The sequence below is a fragment of the Megascapheus bottae genome, chromosome X, assembly GCF_031878675.1.
Source record: "Megascapheus bottae isolate mThoBot1 chromosome X, mThoBot2.hap1, whole genome shotgun sequence".
Classification (NCBI taxonomy): domain Eukaryota; kingdom Metazoa; phylum Chordata; class Mammalia; order Rodentia; family Geomyidae; genus Megascapheus; species Megascapheus bottae.
This window is the reverse complement of record NC_143547.1, coordinates 2,366,067-2,387,210: the sequence shown is the minus strand read 5'-3', so window position 1 is coordinate 2,387,210 and position 21,144 is coordinate 2,366,067. Positions and strand designations below refer to the sequence as shown.

Here is a 21,144-nt window from a genome sequence, read left to right as displayed (position 1 = left end):
ACCTAAGGGAGGAAAATAAAATCAGAGGTGGGGGTGAGGGGAGGGAAATGGGGACTGACATGAGAAAGGGTATCAATGTTTGTGAAGTAATGCACCTTCCATCTGGTGAATATAATGTAACCCTTCTATTAATTACAATAAAAAATACATGAAAAAAAAGGAAGTGGCTGGTACCTGTATCTGAGAGGCATGCAGATCCATCGTGATGATATGATCAGCCCCAGCAACGGACAGCATGTTGGCTACAAGCTTTGCAGAAATTGGAGCACGGCTCTACAAAATGAAAACACATATTTAGTAACAGGGAAAAAACTCATCACACCAAGAGAGACATGAGAAAAGGAATCATACACAGAATAGACAAAACAGAATTAGGAAAACGACACGCACTGTTACAACACAAGGTGCATTCATTCCATTTTCATCATCAAATATGCACTGTGGACTTAGACTATTGGGAATCAGTGTGCTTCATACTTGGTCTACATTACAAATACCTAAGAAACAAACAAGTGGGTAGACTGTACAAGAATATTGCCATGTTTACAGTTCAAATTATATTTTTAAAAACAGGTATAGAGATTTCAATTCTTTCACTGGCCTTACCTTAAAAATGATTTTTTTCAACCAGCAAAAGCAAGAAACAATGTGATCCAAAAGGACAGAGAGACACACGTGGGCTCACCAAAGCCAAAACATCATCACAGCAGCCGAGGACTGAAAGAATCCAGCTATTAAAGGAACATTTTGTGTACTGACAGCTGGATGCTAACTTCATTACAAATTAAACAAAAACCAGGTGGAAGAAAGAAGACTATCAGGCAGCTGCTAACTTAATATGGAGAGACATAAACACATGATCACTTATTGACATTATGTTCCTTTGTATAGTTACCTAACTTTTTTTTATTATATTCGTTTCTACATTATAAATTGGGAACAATGAAACTGTCTGCATCAAAAAGATCCAAGAGATTATACAGACATGATTAGATGAGATCTAAGAAGAATTCAGTCATTTCCTATAAATAGCAGCGTTCCTGTACACAAGACACCAGAAAAGAAAGAAAATAGAAAGGTAAAAGAAGATTTCAGACCGGGAGTGTTACTTAGTGGTGGAGTGCTTGCCTAGCATGCACGGAGCCCTGGATTTGATTCTTTGTTACCACATACACAGAAAAAGCCTGACGTAGTGCTGTGGCTCAAGGGTAGACTGCTAGATTTGAGCAAAAGAAGCTCAGGGACAGCGCCTAGGCCCTGAATTCAAGCCCAAGGACTTGCACATTAAAATGCTATCGGTATGATTTTCTAGAAATGGACTATGGAGCAAGTGAATTTTTTCTTTGCTTTTATTTAATTTTAAAGTCTGCTCTATTATCTATATAGTATAATTCATATTTTCATTGTTCACTTCCCCTGTACTATGCTCCATGAATCTTTTTTTCAGTTTTGGTATTTCAAATCCTCCAGTAAGCTTGGCTAGGGCCTACTCAGAGCAGTTCTTTCCCATGGCCTCTGCTGTAGGGCCCTTCACTGCATTCTGGATATTCAGTGATACTATATGAACTATACATTGGTGGCTCAGGCCACAGCTATCGGGTAGGGTAAGAATGGTAGCAAAATGTCCCAAGGCCAGCCTGGGTACAAAAGTTGTGAGACCCCACTTCTCAACCCATAGCTGGACACAGTGGCATCTTCTTGTTATCCTAGCTGCATGGGAGGCTGGTAGTGAAAGGATTGTAGTTTGAGGCCAGATTGAGTAGAAAAGTTTGCAAAAGCACTTCACAACTCACAGCTGGCCGCGGTTGCAGCCACTGCCTAAAAGATGAACTGCATAAGGTACAGTGGCTGAAGATAAGTTTACATCCCCCCAGATATACACCGGGCAAATGTTTTGTAAATCACATTGATAACATCAAAGGGTCTCTGGATATTTTCAAATTGTGTTCAATGCTTCAAATGCTGTCCTGCTAAATGAAAACTTCATGAACTTTTAAAAAATTACAAGAGTGTAGAGATCAGTGTTCCTTAAAAAAATGAAAAAGAGGAAATATTTTATCACTGAAACAAAAACATGGCCTTAAAAAGATTCTGATAAAAGAAAACCACCCTAAGCTGAAAGTCCATCATCCATATCAGAAATAAGTATCCTTTATCTCACCCACAACCCTGCTGTCACAGGGGAGGGAAATGGCAGTTACCCTGTGCCTTCTATGGCAAGGACCAGCCAATTACAGCTTGTGAGCCAAATCTGCTCACAGACTGTTTTTGTACAACCAAACAGCTAAGGATGGTTTCTCCATTTATATGTGATTGAAATAGAAGAGCATTATTTTATGACACTTGAAGGGTAAATAAAATTCCTAGTTCAGTGAGTAAAAATAAAGGTTTTTTTTTTTTTGCAACACAATCACACCAATTCTGTTAGGTTGGCAGGGCAGATTGTACAACATAAAAGAAGATGCTTTCATCAACTGAGGGGCATCTGGGTCGGTTCCATATTTTTGCTATGGTAAATAGTGCTTGTGCTAGTATGGTAAATAATCGTTGTGCTAGTAGCTTTAGTATGACCAAATTTCTAGACGTTTGGGTAAATGCCAAGTAGTGGAATTGCTGGGTCATAGGGGAGTTCTATGTTTTGTCTTTTGAGGAATCACCATACTGCTTTCCATAGTGGTTGAAGGAGTTTGCACTCCTACCAACAGTATAGTAGTGATCCCTTCTGGCCACATCTCCTCCAGCATCTGTTGTTATTATATTTCTTGATAATGGCCATTCTAACTAGAGTGAGGTGTAATCTCAAAGTTGTTTTGATTTGCATTTGTTTTATGGCCAGAGATATCAAGCATTTCATCTGTCTATAGGCCATTCTTATTTTCTCTTCAGAGAATTCTCTCTTGACGTCTTTAGCCCACCTTTTAATGGGATGGTTGTTTCTTTGAGGATTTCTTTATGAGAGATTCAATAAGATGTGGTACTTATACAGAATGGAATTCCATCAAAAAGAATGACATCACCCCATTTGTAAAGAAATGGAAAGAATTGGAAAAAATCATATTAAGTGAAGTAAGCCAGACCCAAAGGAACATAGGCTCCATGGTTTCCCTCATTTGTAATAATTAGTACACATCTAGGATTCTCCTAGCAAAGGATTACAATAGCTCAAAAGCTATGTACATAAGGTCATATAGGATGAGACCAAACAAAATGAACTCTAGGATATGGAAACAAGAGATTTATCTTTGTGATTGTTGTTCTTAATGTACTATATGCAGCTATTTCTTTTCTCTTTTTTTCCCCTTATGGTTAATCTCATGGTTACTGTATCTGATTTTGTTACCTGGAATACTGCATATCTTTATTTGTTTATTTGAAATAGGAAAGGGAAGGAGGAAAACAAAGGTGTAGAGGGAGGGAAAGGGGGACAAAAACATGAGAAGGGGTATCAATGTGTGAGAAGTAATGCACTCAATACCATGAATGTAACTGTAACCCCTCTATATATTACCCAGACAATAAAATTCAATAAAAAGGAGATGCTGAACTAAAGCAGTAGATTGTCCCATACTCTCAAACCTCCAAATATTTGACACTTGCCTCCTTTTACATGCTAGTACTTCATAAGTACTAGCTAACAGTGTCAATTTATAGACAAGGAAAATAAATAACTAACAAAGAACAAACACTAAACAACTGCCGGATTTTAACCCTGCACCCATTCCATACCAGACCTCAGACCACTTTGGTAACTTTTTTTTGCTGGTTGTGGGGCTTGAACTCAGGGACTAGGTGCTGTCCCTGAGCCTCTTTGTGCTCTAGCGTGCTACCATTTGAGCCACAGCACCACTTCTAGCTTTTTCTGAGTAGTTTATTGGAGATAAGAAATTCACAAACTATCCTGTCCTGGCTGGTTTTTAACCATGATCCTCAGAGTTCAGCCTCCTGAGTAGCTAGGTTACAGGTGTGAGCCACCAGTGCCTGGGCTTGAAATAAGTTTTGATGAATGTTAAAGGTCTCAAGATTTTTCTAGACTTCTTCGTAGGTGCTTCTAAGGAGAACAATTATGAAGAACTCCATTGCTTCGTGAGATGTCATAGGAAATACTGCTATTGTTTTAAGCCACAAGGAACCTAATGCACCCAGATATGAGTCCTTCTCTTCAACTCAGGTTCTTTAATAGCATGTGATTTCCTGAGCTGCCATATTTACTGTCTTTCAAATGTTATCCCATACTTGATTCTGGGTGGTGCATAATCAAAATACTGTCTCTTCCACTAGCAGTTAAGTTGGTAGAGATGGAACATGCATGTGATTTGGAAAATACATCTACATGGCTAAAGATAATAAAACTGGTAAGCTGGCACTAGTGGCTCACATATATGATCCTAGCTACTCAGGAGGCTGAAACCTGGAAGATTGAGATCTGAAGCCAGTGCACACAGATAAGTCCGTGAGATACCCCCATTTGACAAATAAAGAGCAAAATGGTGGGCTGGAGGTATTACTCAAGTGGTAGAGTACCAACTGAACAAGCAAGCTGAGCAAGCATGAAGTTCCTAAGTTTAAGCCCTAGTGCCAGCAAAAAAACCACACACACAAAACCAACAGAGGAAGGAAGGGAAGGAGACAGGAAGGGAAGGAGGAAGGGAGGGAGGGAAGGAGGGAAGGAGGGAGGGAGGGGAGGAGGGAGGGAAGAAGAGAAAACTGGTAAATAGCTAGTTAGATCCTGCAGTTTTACAAATGGACAAAGCCACTTGGGTTTTCAAAAATGTTAGGGCTTTTTCTTGCTAGCACAGTGGCTAGGGACAAGGCAGGCAGCTAGAGGCCACAAGCTGGAGGGCAATCACACTTCATGCAATGCAAGCGACAAGGGACAGAAGTGCTAGTGTCTTTACTACACAGACTTCATTAGAAACTACAATCGTGGACAAAAGAGGCAACAGAGAATAGGATAAATGCCCAGAAGAAATGCAGTGTCTGAATATTTCCATCTATTAAAGAGGAATTTAAATGTAAAAATTGTTTAATTGTGGAACAAGGGTCATAATAAGAGAAAAATACGTTCTGAAGAAGATAGAATTAAGTATCTCAGGAACAAACACAATGTAAAACTTATCAGAAATAAAAGAAGTTGATTAAAATATTAGTGAAGCAATGTGAGAGGATAATATTATCAAGTATCTCTGGACCAAATTCAAAGCCTAATAGAAAAAAAATGGAGTAAAAGAAATGGTCGCAGCCAGTGACATTGGCCTAGCTATTCAGGTAGCTGAGACGTGAGGATCACAGTCTGAAGCCATGGCGCCTGTGCAGGAAAATCCATGAGACCCATACCTCCAATAAACTACTCAGAAAAAAGCTAGGAGTGGCTGGGTGTGGTGGCTCATGCCTGTAATCCTAGCTACTCAGGAGGCTGAGGATTGAGGTTCAAAGCCAGCCTGGGCACAAAAGGACCTAAGACTCTTATTTCCAGTTAAGCTCTAGAAAATGGGAAGTGGTGCTTAGTTCAAGGGTAAGGGGGGTGGGTAGTCTTGAGCTGAAGAGCTCAGGGACAGCGTCAGGCCAAGCTCAAGCCTCATGAGCTCCCCCCAACACACAAAGCCAAAAGTGGTACTGTGGTTTAAGTTGTGGAGCGCTAACTTTGAGTATATAAAGGCTCATTGACAGCCCCCAGGCCCTGAGTTCACGCCCCAGGATCCGGGTTAAAAATAGTCACACAGTGGGAAAAGTTACTAAATCCCTTTTCATATGAAAGAGAAAAAGTGGTAGCAAACTCTCCTTTATGACCCAGACAAGGATATGCACACTAAAATATCTGGGAGGAACACACAAACAGGCAGAAGAGCTAAGTCAGACTACATGGTTGGGATGAAATTTCCAAGCAACTAAAAATACCTTCTAAAACTTGACTCTTGTCTAAAATAAAAGAAGCTGTATAAATAACAAGGGAGGATGTGGCTTCATAGCAGCATATGTGACTGACAGTGTGGGCTGCCTACCAGCTTAAAAGTGACAGACACACCAATGGTGTAGACATGGTTGGTGACCTCAAATGATCATGTTCTAGAAGGATGGCTCACAGTGTGGCAATGTGGAGGTGCTGAAACTTTACAAAGTGGGGCCTATAGCCAGGCAAAAATTCAACTCACAAAACCTCAATCTTAATAGGAAAAACTGGGCCTGCTGGTGCATACCTGTCATTTTCGCTATATGGGAAGTATAAATAGGATTGCAGTCAAGGCTAGCGCAAGGCAAGACCCTATTTCCTTTTACATCTTGTACAGGAACATTTCCCTGCCCATATCTCTTTTATTGTTCATTGTGGGGCAGGAACTCAGAGCCTGGGGTCTGTCCCTGAGCTTTTGCACTCAAGAGTAGCACTCTACCATTTTGAGCCACAGCTCCACATTTGATTTTCCAGTGGTTAATTAGAGATAAGAGTCTCATGAATTTCCTACCTGGGCTGGCTTCAAACAATGATCCTTATACCTCAGCCTCTTGCGTAGCTAGAATTACAGGGGTGAACTACCAGCAGCTAATTAATGGTATTTTATTACCTGCAAAACTAGGTATCATCTATGGGAAGTAGAATTTGAGGATCATGATTTGAGATCAGCCTGGGCCCCCCAAAAAAGTTTTGTAAGACTTCATTTCAACCTATATCTGGGCATGATTGGCATGTGTCTGTTAACTCAGCCATGTGGCAAAGCTCAAATGGGAAGTTCATAGTCCAGGCTGGGCCAAACATAAAGCAAGAGCCCTTATTATGAAAAATCATCAAAGCAAAAGGCTCAGCAGGGTGGTTCTTAGCCTACCTGCCTAGTTCAAATTCTAGTACCATGAAATAAATCAAAAGGCGAGAAAAAAGCTAACATGTCCCAGACAGTCTAACCAAAGTGACCCTGGTGACCCAGAGCAGGTTTATAGGACAGGACACACCTCTCCTACCTTATCCTTTTTGTCTTGCCGGGCATATGGGAAACACGGGATGACGGCAGTCACCCGGGAAGAGGAGGCGATCTTGCACGCGTTGATCATGATGAGCAGTTCCATGAGGTTGTCGTTAATTTCTCCACAGCCACTCTGGATGATGTAGACATCTTCCCCTCTGACGCTTTCACCGATCTCAACGCTATGGATTAAAAATGACATCCTTACTATTAAGGAGATCTATTTGTGTCCCCAAGGGCTTTTTCTTAGCCTACACCAAATTTGGTGATCTAAAAGGTCCAATCTTAAGTCTGAGCATACAGTCACTCTCATGACCGTCATTTACTAGAAGACACAAGAAACTCAGCAAAGTGAAAAAGTATGAGAGGAAAGTGTGAGCCGATTTGTCTCCTCCAGGGGAGTAACAGAAGTCTAGCTCAAGGGTTCCAGCAGGGAGCTGTGGCAGCTCAAGCCCAGTATTGCCCCCTGGGACTCAAGGGTTTTCTGGAGAGTTGGACTATGAGTATCAAAATCTCCTCATGAGTTTCAAATGGCCTAATGAATATCAAAATCTCCGATTCTCAGGCAAGTATTCAGCATAAACCATATTGTTCTGGAGTTGTTAATAGTTACCTGCACCTATAATCCTGGGTACTTAGGAGATGGCGATTGCGAAGATCATGGTTCTAGGCCAGCCTGAGCAAAACGTTAGTGAGATACCATCTCAAGCAACAGGCCAGAAACAGTGTTCTGTGCTTGTATTCCCAACTACATGGGAGGCATAAGCAGGAAGATCAAGGATTCATAGACCCTATCTGAAAAATAACAAAAGCCAGAAAGGATTCATGTGGTTCTTCAAGTGGTAGAATGCCTCCCTAGCTAGCACAAAGTTCTGAGATCAAGCCCCATGCACGCACACACACACACACACACACACATACACACACACACACACAGGCCCACACACTCACATTTTTACCAATGCTGAGCCATTCTTATGAAGGAACGATGCGAACTGTCACAAAAATCAAAGTTCTCAGAGGTCAACGGCTGACTTTGGGCAGCATACTTTTCTATATTCCAATCTTGCTATGTGAAATCTTTAATGTAAATTATGATGGCTTTAGGGTTTTTTTTAGAGATTTGATGCACATGAATATTGCTTTAAAATTCAAATTATTCAATAAGGTTGATAACAAATAGCCTACAGGCTACCAAATTCAGGTTTTGATGTGCTTTTTCATTATTTAAGTCTCTGAGTCTTGGTATCTTGAGTTGAAATTTGGAACATCACTCCTTGCCTTGTCATCAGTGAAGAGGAATGTCATAGCACAACCTCTCTGTACCCTCACATTCATCTCCTCTTCTCACCTAAGATTCACACTTATACTAGATTCACTGCTACAATCCCAACAGAGTAAGTGAGGTACTGACCAATGTAGTCAACTCTAATCATTGTCTATTTCCTGTCATACACAAACTGTTGTGGCTATGTGTGTTATCTTATCTTTTGCTGGACTGAACTTTATAAGTACTACACTGCAATTCTACTGTGAATTCTCAACTAATGGTTTAACATTTCCCAGTGTGTTTCATCATCCTGCAGATGGCCCGTGGGAGCAGGCTGACCTGAATCATCTTTTGCCTGTGCCCAGCTGTGGCTTGGGGATTCCCATCACTTCTCTTCTGCACTCCATTTCCCAGTTTCTGATGTCCTTCCTTGTTTGGTTGCTTGGCATCCTCCTGTAGCTTCTTGAGAAGCTGTGAGTCCAGTATAACTTTTGGAAAACTACATAATCTGGACATTTCTGTATTTGTAGATGGAGAATTTTCTTAGTCAACATGAGAAAAATCCCTGACAAGGCAGAAGAAAAGCACAAGTACCATGTGATCCAGTACATCCTTCGGAGCACTGTGGAGTCAAAGAATGGCCAGCTCCAATACAACACATGCTGTGAAAAGGCAAACTTGTCCTAATACTTTTAGATTTGATATGAGAGCACTGTGTGAATTTTGCTTATGAACTATCTCTTATCTTGAGATAGAGTGTAGAAAAACTAGGGCTGAAGATGCAACTCAGTGTTAGAACACAAGGAAAGGAAAGGGAGTAAGGGATGAGATAAGGAGGAGAGGCAAGGATGAGATAGGGAGGAGAGGCAAGGAAACGGAGAGGAATATGCATGAATGTAGCACTCAAGGACAAAGACCCCACACTTGTCCACATCTGAATCCCAACCAGTCTACATAATTCCGGATGATCCCTTTTTTTATGATGTACTAAGAATTCAGAAGTTGAAATCCTTCTGAGGCTCACTTCCACAATGCAAGGCATGGTGCCCTATTTGCAAAATAGTTACACATCATTTAAAATACATAACATACATTTTGTCATGTCACTGAGGAAATTTTTCAATGTTGTACCTAACTCTTACAAGTTCTACATTCTTTTTTATTCATGATAGGGCCTCATTATATATTGCAATTTGATCTAGAGCTTCATATGCAGGCCAAGGGAACCTCAAACTTGAGATCCTCCTGTCCTAGACTCCAAAATGCTGAGATTACAGGTGTTTGCCACTAAGCTTGGTCTGTACCTTGTGGCTTTTATTGCATGATTTGCATAGTGTTTTAATTTATAGTAATCCGTATGTCACATTACAGCTTCACTGGCTATAAGCAAACTCATCCAAAAATAAAATGCAAGGAATTCACATGTGAGGCTTGTGAATAATTATCCTTCTTTTCTCCAGCTACCAGAAACCAATTATATCCAATGAACTTATTTGATTTAAAAAGCCAAGTTAATAATTAGTGAAAATCTAAAAACAAATCAACATTTGAGATGCCATGTAGTCTATGTAAATGTACAAAAGCTTATCAACTCCAAAGAGCGTAAATGAAAGACAAAAATGAACTTCTTTAAGTTGACATGTTCTCCAATTGAATTTGGATAACATTACATTGTGTTCTTGCCTGTTCTCTGCTAGAGATATCAACAATTCATTGGCAAGTGAGGATGGAAGCAACAGAAAAAAGTCCTTTGTATGCCTCCTCTTATTTTGAGTTAACATTAACTCAAGTGTGTGGGATAAAGTATGGTATATTTCAGGATGACAAAATACAGTGCCCAGCATGTGTGTCAGTCCTGGGGCTTGAACCCAGGGCCTAAGAAATATGCCTGATCTTTATTGCTCAAGGTTAGCACTCTACCACATGACTCTCAAGTCTACTTCTGGCTTTTCTTTTTTTTTTCAGTAGTTAACCAAGGATAAGACTTTCACAGACATTCCTACTTGGGAAGGCTTTGAATCATGATTCTCAGATCTCAGCTTCCCCAGTAGTTAAGATTATATGAATGAGGTACTGACACCTACCATGCAGCCAGTTTTGCATATGGCCCATCAGCCAGGAATGATGTGGTAGGCAGATTAATGAATCACCCTGAAATCCATACCCTGATCCTTTGAATATATTACACTATACCAGGAAGAGGATTGTATTTACAGGTAGAATTATGGATATTAAGATGTTAGACTGGATTATTTAAAGTGGATCCATGTAAACTGAATTGTAAAGTGGAAGAGAGCCACAAAAGAGATCTGAGCAGGTGCTGGTGGCTCATGCCTGTAATTTTTGTTACTCGGGAGGCTGAGATCTGAGGATTTGAGTACAAGGCCAGACTGGACAGGAAAGTACATGAGACTCTTATCTCCAATTAATCAGCAAAAAAAAATGGAAGTAGAGCTATGGCTCAAGTGGTAGTGCACTAGTCTTGAGTGAGAAAGCTAAGGAAAAGTTCCCGGTCCACGATTCCAAGCCCAGAAGAGATCAAAGGCACAAAGAAGTGATTAGTGAGGCAGTGAAGCTGGAGAAAGGAACCAAGAACCCAGAAATAGGTGCTACCTTCAAGAAGTGGAAAAGGCCAGGGAACAGATTAGCCACCAGTGCCTCAAGCAGGAGTACAGCCCTGTAGAGCCACAAAGGCCTTCAAATTTCCAGAACTGTAAGACACAGCAGGGACAGAGGCTCTGTATAGTCCACAGTGCTTCAAAAATTTACGATCTGGCCCTTTAGAGAAAGTTTCTCAATTCCTGGTCTTATAACTGTTTATCTCACAAGAGTAGATTTTTGTCTTGTTTTGTTTTGCCTCTCTTAGGAACAGCAATTTGTCTAGGAGTAGCAGTCCATGAGAGGACAGAGTTCCAAAGCCCGCCTGGCTTCTACTCATAAATAAGATCTCTCTTGGGTTGGATCCTAGGTCTTTCACATCATGTGGGTAGATGGGTGCATCCATCTTCCAGTTAGCCAAAGGATCTCTGCTGATCCCCAAGCAAGGATGGGAATTTACTAAACAATGAGTGGCTGTAGCAATTAAAGATGGCACGGATTCTTTAACACTTTTCCTATCGAGAAGGAGGGTCTACATCTATTTCCCTCAAATCTGGAAGTATTCTGGACTTGAGCAAGAGAACATGAAAACAAATGGCAATATGCTAACTTCCAAACTCAGGCCTTAACAGAGTGGTAGTTGCTTCTTATCTTAGGAAACATTCCTGTTGGAATTCACCTTCCATGTTGGAAGGGAGTCCAAGCTGACCTGAGGAGAGGTGTACTAGAAGAGGAAATTAGTTCTTATCCAGCCTTCCATGTAAAAGCTAGTAAAAAAAAACAAAACAAAACAAACATGTGGGGCCAGGAGTTTGACCTAGTGGTAGAGTACATGCTTAGCATACAGGAAGACCCGGGTTTGATTTCTTGGTACCACATAACATAGAAAAAGCTGGAAATGGTGCTATGGCTCAAGTGGTAGAGGTCTAGCCTTGAGAAAGTTCAGGGACAGTACTCAGGCCCCAAGTTCAAGCCCCACAGGACTGGTAAAAACAAAACAAAATAAAACAAAGCCATGTGACTGTGTCACCTTCAAAATGGATTCTTCAGTCGTTGTACTTACCCCAGGTAGCCACCACTGGAGAGATACAAACCTTCTGTGCCCAGCCCTGCTCAAACCACACATTTTGTAGCAAAAATAAACAATTATCAGTTTAAGCCACTAATATTTGCATGATTTGTTTCATGGCAATAACCAGTGTCCTGAGTCCCTCAGTACAGCTAAGAACTCGAGCAGCAGGTTAAGTGATCAGATTAAAATGGTACAACAAAGAACTGAATGCTGGCCTAGGTCAGAAATTTCTGGCAACTGTAGGAGGCTGGAACAGATTTACCCTGCATATCTTTAATGATGGGAGTATAGAAGTAGGGTGGAAGGTAAAAGTAGAAGGCTCTGATCAAGTAGCACATATGAAAAAAATATAAGGACTAGAAGGACTGATAATCAGGAGAGAACAACCCACGTTTCTGGTCTTGGTTCAGTGAGACCTTATAAGTGAATTGAGTCAATTTTCTCTTCTGTTTGCCTTCCTGTTTCTAGCCTCTGTGGTACCACACAGTATAAATGGATTATTAGCATATTACCTGAAACAGAGAGAATTGTTCATCAAAATCAACTTCCATGACTGCACAGTTCATGGGGAAAAGTCAGGAAGTTAGCCTTTCCTTTCTACATGTTCAAAACATACAATATACTCTATTAGCAATTCCCAGGTTCCAGGCGGAGTGGTTTTCAAGACTTTGACTTCTCATTTCAAGCATGATTAAAAGATATTCAAAACCAATTAAAAATTAGTCTGCTTCAAGCCAGGCACTGGTTGTTCAGGCTTGTAATCCTAGCTACCACTTAGAAGCTTGAGATCTGAGGATCGTTGTTTGAAGCCAGCCCAGGCAGGAGTCAAAGAGATTTATCTCCAATTAAACAGCAAAACTCAGAAATGGAGTTGTGGTTCAAGTGCTACGAGTTCCAGCCTTGAGCAATAAAGCCAAGTGATAGTACCCTGACTCTGAGTTCAAACCTTAGAACCTGTGCAAACAAAAATAAAAACAAAAATAAAAACAAAAACAAAAAGCTTGGTTTATATTGGAAATAAACATGATCATATGTGACTATCTGCATGAGTTTCATTTAAGCCTATAGAGTGATTATATAGAAATCCAGCACTGACTGAGCAAAAATTGGTCTAAATCAGCCATGCTTTTAAGAAAGGGTTGAAACGCATTAAGATTACAAGTTAGGGCAAAGTAATTGTTTTCAAAACCCACTTCAGTTACCATTTCTCTATGGAATGTTTCTTTTTAAAATATTTTATTGTAATTAATAGAAGTCTTACATTATATTCGCCAGATAGAAGGTGCATTACTTCACAAATATTGATACCCCTTGTCATGGTTTTGCCTTCAAACTATAGAATGTTTCTATCTGATGATACCTTCTGTAAAAAACATTGTTGTTCTGACTGGCAATGTACTTAAAATTGAAACCTAGCTAAGTATTTCTACTTAATCTTTGGACTACTCTCCCCAATTTCTGCATTAAAGTGTACCAAGGGGAATTCTTTAGTTTGACTTCAGTAATGTCACCTGTCACCTATACATGTTGTTTGGTGGAACTACAATTTATTTCTTGCAAGGTGTCATATAACCTACAAACTGACTGGTCCAGGAAAAAATAAAGCATCTTTGCCATCAGTTGTAACACAACATTTGCTATGAAACATTTTTCCAATATTTCCTATGATGCATCAGAAGTAAAGTTTTATAACTAGAGAGCAATATGAATGGAATTTCATTTTGTTTTTATTTATTTTTTTGCATATGGCTAGCCAACAGCTTCAACACTATTTCTTAAAATTGTTCGTTCAACTGGAACTTTGCCAAAGCCAGAAAAAGTGATCAGTTAGGTATACGAAGAATATGGGGAGGGGGGAAATGAGAACCTGAAACTTGTCAAAGGGCTTCGTGGATATGGGAACTCAAAGCTCAACTTCTGAACATGGTCATCTGCTGACCACACCGAGACCCATTGGCCATCACTCAGGGACTTGAAAATGGGTTGAGTTTACACCAAAGGAGAACCATGTGGCTGTATACTGCTGAATCCTGGAAATAACAAAGAACCTGCAAGTCGTTCATCTTACGCAGCAAAGTTAGTGGACGCCTAGGGGAGCCCAGTCCGCGTGTGTCCTGTACTGAATTCTCACCCGCTTTTAAACTTCGGCAACGGATAAGGCGAACACGGGGCACCTGGGGCGTCCCAGGAGTCACCTAGGGAGCGGAAGGCACCCTGATCCTGGGCCCACTGGGCCAGACCCGGGGCACAGATCCCAGGAAGGCACGTCTGAAAGGTCCTCAGGTAACAAGGGCACGGGATGTGTGCGGAAACTATTGTGCCGCACACAGGTCTAGAGTTCAACTTGGCAGGGCAGAGACGGGAACCTGGGAGGGGGCCAAGCGTTCCTCCACCACTCCCTGCATGGATGCAGTTCCCGCCGCCGACATCCCTAGTGTCGCCGGCGGTCGGTGACCACCCTGGTGTCGCCCTTCTGGACTGGGGACATCAGCTCAGGCGGCGCAATGGGAAGGCCCCGGATACCTTAAGCCGGGTCCAGGGAGGGTTGGCCCTGGTCGCGCACGCGAAAGCGGGGACGGCAAGAGGGCACTCCTCCTGGACCTTTCCCCTGGCGCAGCCGCTGTGACTCCAAGGCCGCGTTGCCGCCGTCCCGCCCCGGAAGGGGAGCACGGCGCCTGCGGAGGTAGACCGGGCATGTCGGCCCCTGGCTCGGCCCCGAAAAGCCGCGCGCCCGCCCCGGCACAGCCCCCACCTGGTCTCCTGGTTGCTGAACTTCTTGGTGACCACCTTGCCCAATTCCAGGCCCAGGCGGTCGGCGACACGCTGGGACAGGTCCTGGTGTGAGCTACCGCTGAAGAGCACGATGTTAGGCATGATTATTCGTGGGTTCGGTGGGGCGCGCGGTGAAAGCGACAACGACAGCGACACCGAAGGCTGTAGCAGTTGCTGCTGGAGCGGGAAAGCACAGCGACGAGACTCGGGCTAAGGGGAGGAGCCAAGAGGGGGAGGAGCCAGGGAAGCAGGAGATGGGGGAGGAGCCGGAGGGCCCTGGGAGCTGCAGCTGCCCACGCACCCCCGGTAGTGGGAGGGGGAGTCTTGGGTGCTCCCAAAGCACCCAGGTCCCCAAAGAACTTTCAGCTTTACACTTGAACTTTCTAACGTGCCTGTCGGGTGACTTCCAATCATCCACTTACCTAGGCCCTTATACTTTGCAACTTGGTTTACCATGTGCACTGAGGATTTGTTTTAAAATTCCTGGTATATCTGCTCAGCAAAACATAGCCAGAGCCACCATATCCAGTAGCATTTCTGCCCTATTCTTTCTGCTTAGAACGCCGTAGTATATTAAAAAATATTCTAATTACATTAAGTAAAACCCTTACCTGCAATGCTTTATTGTCTATAGACAGTGATGTGTACTGAATGATGATATTTCTTACAATGATGGACCAGATATACAAACGTGGTTCCATAAGGTTATTTTGCTTAGTGAAGATGTTTTGGCTACCATAGTTTTAAATACAGTCTATAATGTTTGCATAGGATGAAACAGCTCAATGAGGCATTTCTCAGAACATAAGCCAAATGTTAAGCAGCACACAGCTATATTTCATAATAAGTTAAATTAAATTTACATACTCAATTACCGTAGCATTGATATTTATTCTCATACTCAAGAAAATGTCTAAAACTTTCCATCAATGAGGCTGCTAATATCATTATATTTAAACACGCCTAATAAAATTTCTACTAGCAATATAACTAATTTTTATGTTTGTAATTTTTTCTCATAGATAAAATTGATTAATAATGGACTTCCTCTACATATATACATATTTGTCTCAGAGTGAAACTGGCTTCCTGTTAGCATTCCTTGCTAATAAGACCTATGAATTAGAAAGTACTATTAATCCTCTACTTTCTGAGCTGATTAATGGATTAAGATTTACAAGGTAGAATTGAAATGTGACTTATAACATACCATGACCTTGACACAACTGGGGAGAAGCATTTGACAACGGAGTGACTATGAAAAGCATTGCAGGTAAGGGTTTAACACTTTACTGAGTGTCTGTGCTTATAGAGTCAGTGTAGACAACAGGCAGTATTCCATTGCCAGAGATGAGATCACTTAGTGACATTCATCAAATATCATATCAAGTGAGCTGGAAGGATAGATATTGTGGTAGAGCATTTACCTAACATGCATGAGACCCTATTTAAGCTCCAAGACCATATAAGAAAATACTGCTGAATAAGAGTACAGGCTTACGGCAGTTTCTATATGTACTCTCTTCCCAAGACCCTTTTTCCCTCATCCATAAGAGCCACGTTGTAGAGAAACAATTATCGAGAACGGTTGACCTGGTAACTTTGTAGTAACTCTTTGTTGATAGGCTGCCCTATGCTTTGGGAGATGCTCAGAAAGACCCCTAGTGTCTACAGACTAGATGCCAAAAGCCCTTTACCAGCTGGGATAACTGAACATGTCCAGACATTGTCAAAAATCTTTCAGGGGCAAAACGACACCAGAATGAGAATCGCTTAGAGATGGAGTCTGTCAACTTTTCTGTATGGCCACAAAGTTTGAAAAAGTATTCGCAAAGTATTTAGCATTCTTTTTTATACCAAGCCTTCAAATGCTGATGTGCATTTTGTGCCTAAGAATATTTTACAATTTGGACTCAATGTATTTGAAATATTCAACTAGTAGATTTTTATTCCAAATTGTAATAACATATTAACTTATCAGATGATCTGCCTATTAGGCATAGTGATGTATGTGACTCGTTTTAGATAGTAGCATCCTGATTTCTCCAATATAAGGCCACTTTTTAGCCTCCCTGAATGTAAAATATCTAATTTTAGTCAAGAAGGTTAAGATATGGGTTTTTAAGAACAGTGGCTTGGCAACTGATAGATCCAGTTTCCTGTGTCTTTTCACCAGGAATGTGGCAAGTAATTTATAACATTATCAAGTACCAAAGCCTATAAACAATTTGCTTTAAAAATACCTGCAATCCTAGCTACTCAAAAGGCTTAGATCCAGAGGATGGAGATTTAAAGCCTACACATAAAAATATGAAAGACTGTATCTTCATTTAACTGACCGAAGGCAGGTTGGAAGTGTGGGTCAAGTGGTAGAGCATTAGCTATAAGCAAACCAGCTGAACAAATATTAGCCTCTGAGTTCAAGAGTGGTATCAGAAGAAGATAAAGAGTTAAACTGAGTTTAACGTTATTCCTCTTTTATTGCCCTTTTTACTGCAATCAATTTTTTCCCATTTTAAATTCTACATTTTCACTTTTTTCATATATTTTTATTGTAATTAATAGAAAGGTTACATTATATTCACCAGATAGAGGGTACATTATTTCACAAACATTGATATCTTTTCTCATGTCTTGGTCCCCATTTCCTTCCCCGCACCCCCACCCCTCATCTTGTTTTCCCCCCTACCCTATCCTATTTCAAATAACCAAATAAACATATATACACTATATCAGATAACAAGTTAATATACTGTAACCATATGAGATAGCCAAGGGACAGCAAAAAAGATGAGAGATAACATAGTGCATTAAGGACAACAATCACTCATTATATGGCTTTTGTTTCTATATCCTGGAGGTCCCTTCATTTAGCATCATACTATATGGCTTTATGTATCTAGGTTTTGTTCTATTGTAAACCTCTGCTAGGAGAGCCCAAGGTTTCTATGATTATGACAAATGAGGGAAACCATTGAGCCTATGTTCCTTTAAGTCTGGCTTACTGTACTTAATATGATTTTTTCTAAGTCTTTCCATTTCTACATTTTCACTTTTTACATTCAATTTCTTAAAGAAAAAAATTTAAAGTTGAGTATAAGAACCATACAACCTTTACCTAGATTTTCAAATTGTCAGTTTTGTTCCATGTTTTCTTAATATATTTTTGAAGTATTTTAAAATTAACTACAAACATCACATTTTTACTGACAAGATCTTTAGTTTGCCTCTGTGAAAAGATAAAAACATCACACCATATGAAAAATAATTTAAAATGAATTAAAGACTTAAATGTAAATGCTGAAATTAAAATTGTTCAAATAAAAAGCACAGGTATAAACCTGCATGTCACTGAGCTAGATAATGATACTCTAACATGGTAGAACATCAAAAACAAACAACAGCAACCACAAAAATACAGAAACTGAATATCAAAAGGATATATTAAGGACATTATTAAGAAAGTGAAATGCAATCTAAAGAATGTTTGACATTTTTTGCGAATCATGGATTCTAGTATTTACTTGTATCCATAAATTCTGGCCACAACTCAATAATATAACAATCTATTTTAAATGTGGGAAAAGGAACCAGTGCATGGGTGTCTTTGGCCAAATTGTCAAAACTTGGTTGCAACTGGGATATCCTTCAATAAGGGAAGAGACATTAAGGAAAATTAATTATATATTAAAAACAAATGAGGCCAATTGGAAGAAGCTTCATTCACAGTGTGTGAAAGCAACTACATGAGATTCTGGAAATGACAGATGTACACAGTGCAGAGATTGATGGTTACTTGAATTTTGAGGGCGATGGCTCATATGGTAGTTACCTGTTTAGCAAGTATGAAGCATTGAGTTCAAACTCCAGTACTACCACAAAGTTTATTAAAAATGAAAAAAACAAGTGGAAAAATATCTGAATATATATTTCTCCAACAACAATATTTATTATTGACTACTAAACACATAAGAGTATGCTCAAAAAATGAAATCAAAACCTCTATAAGATACCACTGCACATCTACTACAAAGGCAATAATTAAAAGGACAAATGATTCCTAGTGTGGATGGAAATGTGGAGAAACTGGAACCCTAATCCACTGCTGACACCACTGTCCCCGACAAGTCTAGCAGTGAACCAAGAGTGACCATATGAATCTTACCCATATAGGTATGTACCCCCAAAGAACTAAAAATTGATACTCAGATACTTTCCATGTAGAAAGATGAAAACATTCCTTACATTCATCATAAATAAAGGAACAAGGCATACAGTGGAATATTATGGAGTAATAGAAAGGAACAACGTTCTAATATGGGGCACTATATGGATTAACCTTGTAAAACTTGTGGAAAGTGAAAAGAATTCAGACAGAAAAGACCACGAATTGCATGATGTCATTTATATAAACTGTTTGGAGTAGGCAAATGAATAGATAGGAAAGTAAATTAGAGGGGCCTAGGTTGAAGGCATGAGAGGTAGAGGTGGCACAGGTGGCTAGGGTTGTGGAGTCTTTGAAAATTGATTTTGATGAATGTTCAATTGTGAATATTATTTTTGCCAGTTGTGGGGCTTGAACTTAGGTCCTGAGCACTGTCCTTGGACTTTTCTTAAAGTTAGAGCTCTACCAGTTGAGCCACAGCACCACTTCCAGCTTTTTTCTATGTATATGGTACCGAGGAATCAAATCCAGGTCTTCATACATGCTACGCAAGCACTTTACCACTAGGCCAAACTCCCGACCCCTCAACTGTGAATATTTTAACTGCCACTAGATTTCACATTTTTTAAATTGTAATGCATAGAGAGGTTATAGTTATATTTGCCAGATAGTAGGTGCATTATTCCTCACGTATTGTGAATTTTACATTTTAGTTGGAGAAATTTTATAGTATGTGAAATGCATCACCATAAACTACTAAGAAGCAAAGACTTTCTGTGCAGGTACTAGGGCTTAAATTCAGGGACTGAATATTGTCCCTTTGAGCATTTTTGCTCAAAGCTGTTTCTCTACCATTGAACTACAGCTCCCATTTTGGTCTTTTATTGGTTATCTAGGGATAAGTCTCATCGAGTTTTTTTTTTCTCAGAACAGCTTTGAACTGTGACCCTCAGATCTCAGCCTCCTGAGTAGCTTTCAGATGTGAGCCACCAATGTTCAGCTGAAACAAGAACTTATTTTTATTATTTCAAAATTATGATCACACCTAACTATGTCAAATGATTCTACCATACCATTAATGATGATAAGCTGCATGCTTGGTTTCAAGTGATGATAGCCTGATTTTTCAGGTTACCTTTAAAGCTCCTCAAATGAAAACTTTCTAGTGCTATCGCACCTTTCTATCTGCAAAGATTAGCTGGAATTCCTCAATAAAGTACTTCTTTTTATCTTCTGGCTGTGGTCAATTACCCTAAAATACAGTTTGTCCTAGAAGAATAAGATGAAAGTTTGTTCTTTCCTCTTTCAGTCTTTAAACACTATCTTCATAGAAAGCAAGCAGAGACCCATGACAATTTGGTTACTTCAAGATCACAGGTAGAAACAGGTGGGCTGTAAGCCCTGGATATATTAAAAAATGAGGAGGGATATATCAAAAGGATAGTGGTGTCATTTTAAATCTCTTACTATTATGATCAAAGGTAGGACAATGTGACCATTAAAATGAATGTCATTATACTTACCTGGATCATAGCTAATACTGGAAAAAGATCAATGCATTCTTAATGATAGTAAAATAAAAATCAGTCATTTGAATCCAATGAATGAGAGTGTTAGCTCCTTTCCAAGAGGAAGGTCATTTCTTGGGAGAGGAGGTGAAGGTAGAATCACAACCAAATTCTTTGGAAATTTTAAAAAAGGAAAGTAGTCTTTCCATGAACATTGGATAAGATTCCTTGTGAAGAAAATTAGCTATGAAGCCTGGTATCTGGCTGATTTCAGCTAGCTGGAGGTGTTAAGGGAATTCATGCAGAGGAGGAGTGGAAACAATGTAATCCTGGTTATGAATGACAAATTTACACAATAGGGATACAGACCAGGAGTGGAAGGATGATATAGAATGATTAAGATCGATGGTCTTTCAAGGGATTCTCCTAGTAAGTAGTTCATGCATTAGAGATTTGGTCCTTATGTGGTGGTATTGAGGCATGGTGTGGATGCTTTCAGAGGTAGAGCCGACCAAGAGGCCTCTAGATCATTAGGAGCATGACCTTGGAAAAGCCACACATAGTCCTAGTGGAATGTCAGAGCTGGTTCTCCTAGGGAGAGGGTTGTTATTAAAAGACAAGCTGACTACTCCTCAGGCTTTGTAACTTCCTTGCTGCTAAGATCTGTGCCTGTCCTCACCCCTTCCTACCCAACAGTGAGTGGATCCCTTTCCTGTTTAAAAACCATAAAAGCACCAGTGGCTTCCCATTTGAGCTAGAAAGCTATCTTAACCCTTCAACTTCATCTGACATTCCCCCACTGGTCTTCA

At 40.2% G+C, this 21,144-nt stretch overlaps 1 protein-coding gene across 2 annotated transcripts in view; it reads right to left on the bottom strand.

The window, feature by feature from the left end:
* Prps2 (phosphoribosyl pyrophosphate synthetase 2) overlaps window positions 1-14,864 on the bottom strand; it is a 29,242-nt gene extending 14,378 nt beyond the window's left edge. The window contains exons 1-3 of one of the 2 annotated variants that reach the window (XM_090326882.1): window positions 14,643-14,864; window positions 6,940-7,132; window positions 175-273 (exon numbers count right to left, since the gene is read on the bottom strand). In XM_090326882.1, coding sequence (XP_090183008.1) covers window positions 175-273; window positions 6,940-7,132; window positions 14,643-14,764 — 414 coding nt within the window. In that variant the 5' untranslated portion in view covers window positions 14,765-14,864. The remainder of the gene's footprint in view (window positions 1-174; window positions 274-6,939; window positions 7,133-14,642) is intronic. The other variant, XM_090326883.1, reaches the window with a different exon arrangement.
* Between the last annotated feature and the right edge of the window lie 6,280 nt (window positions 14,865-21,144).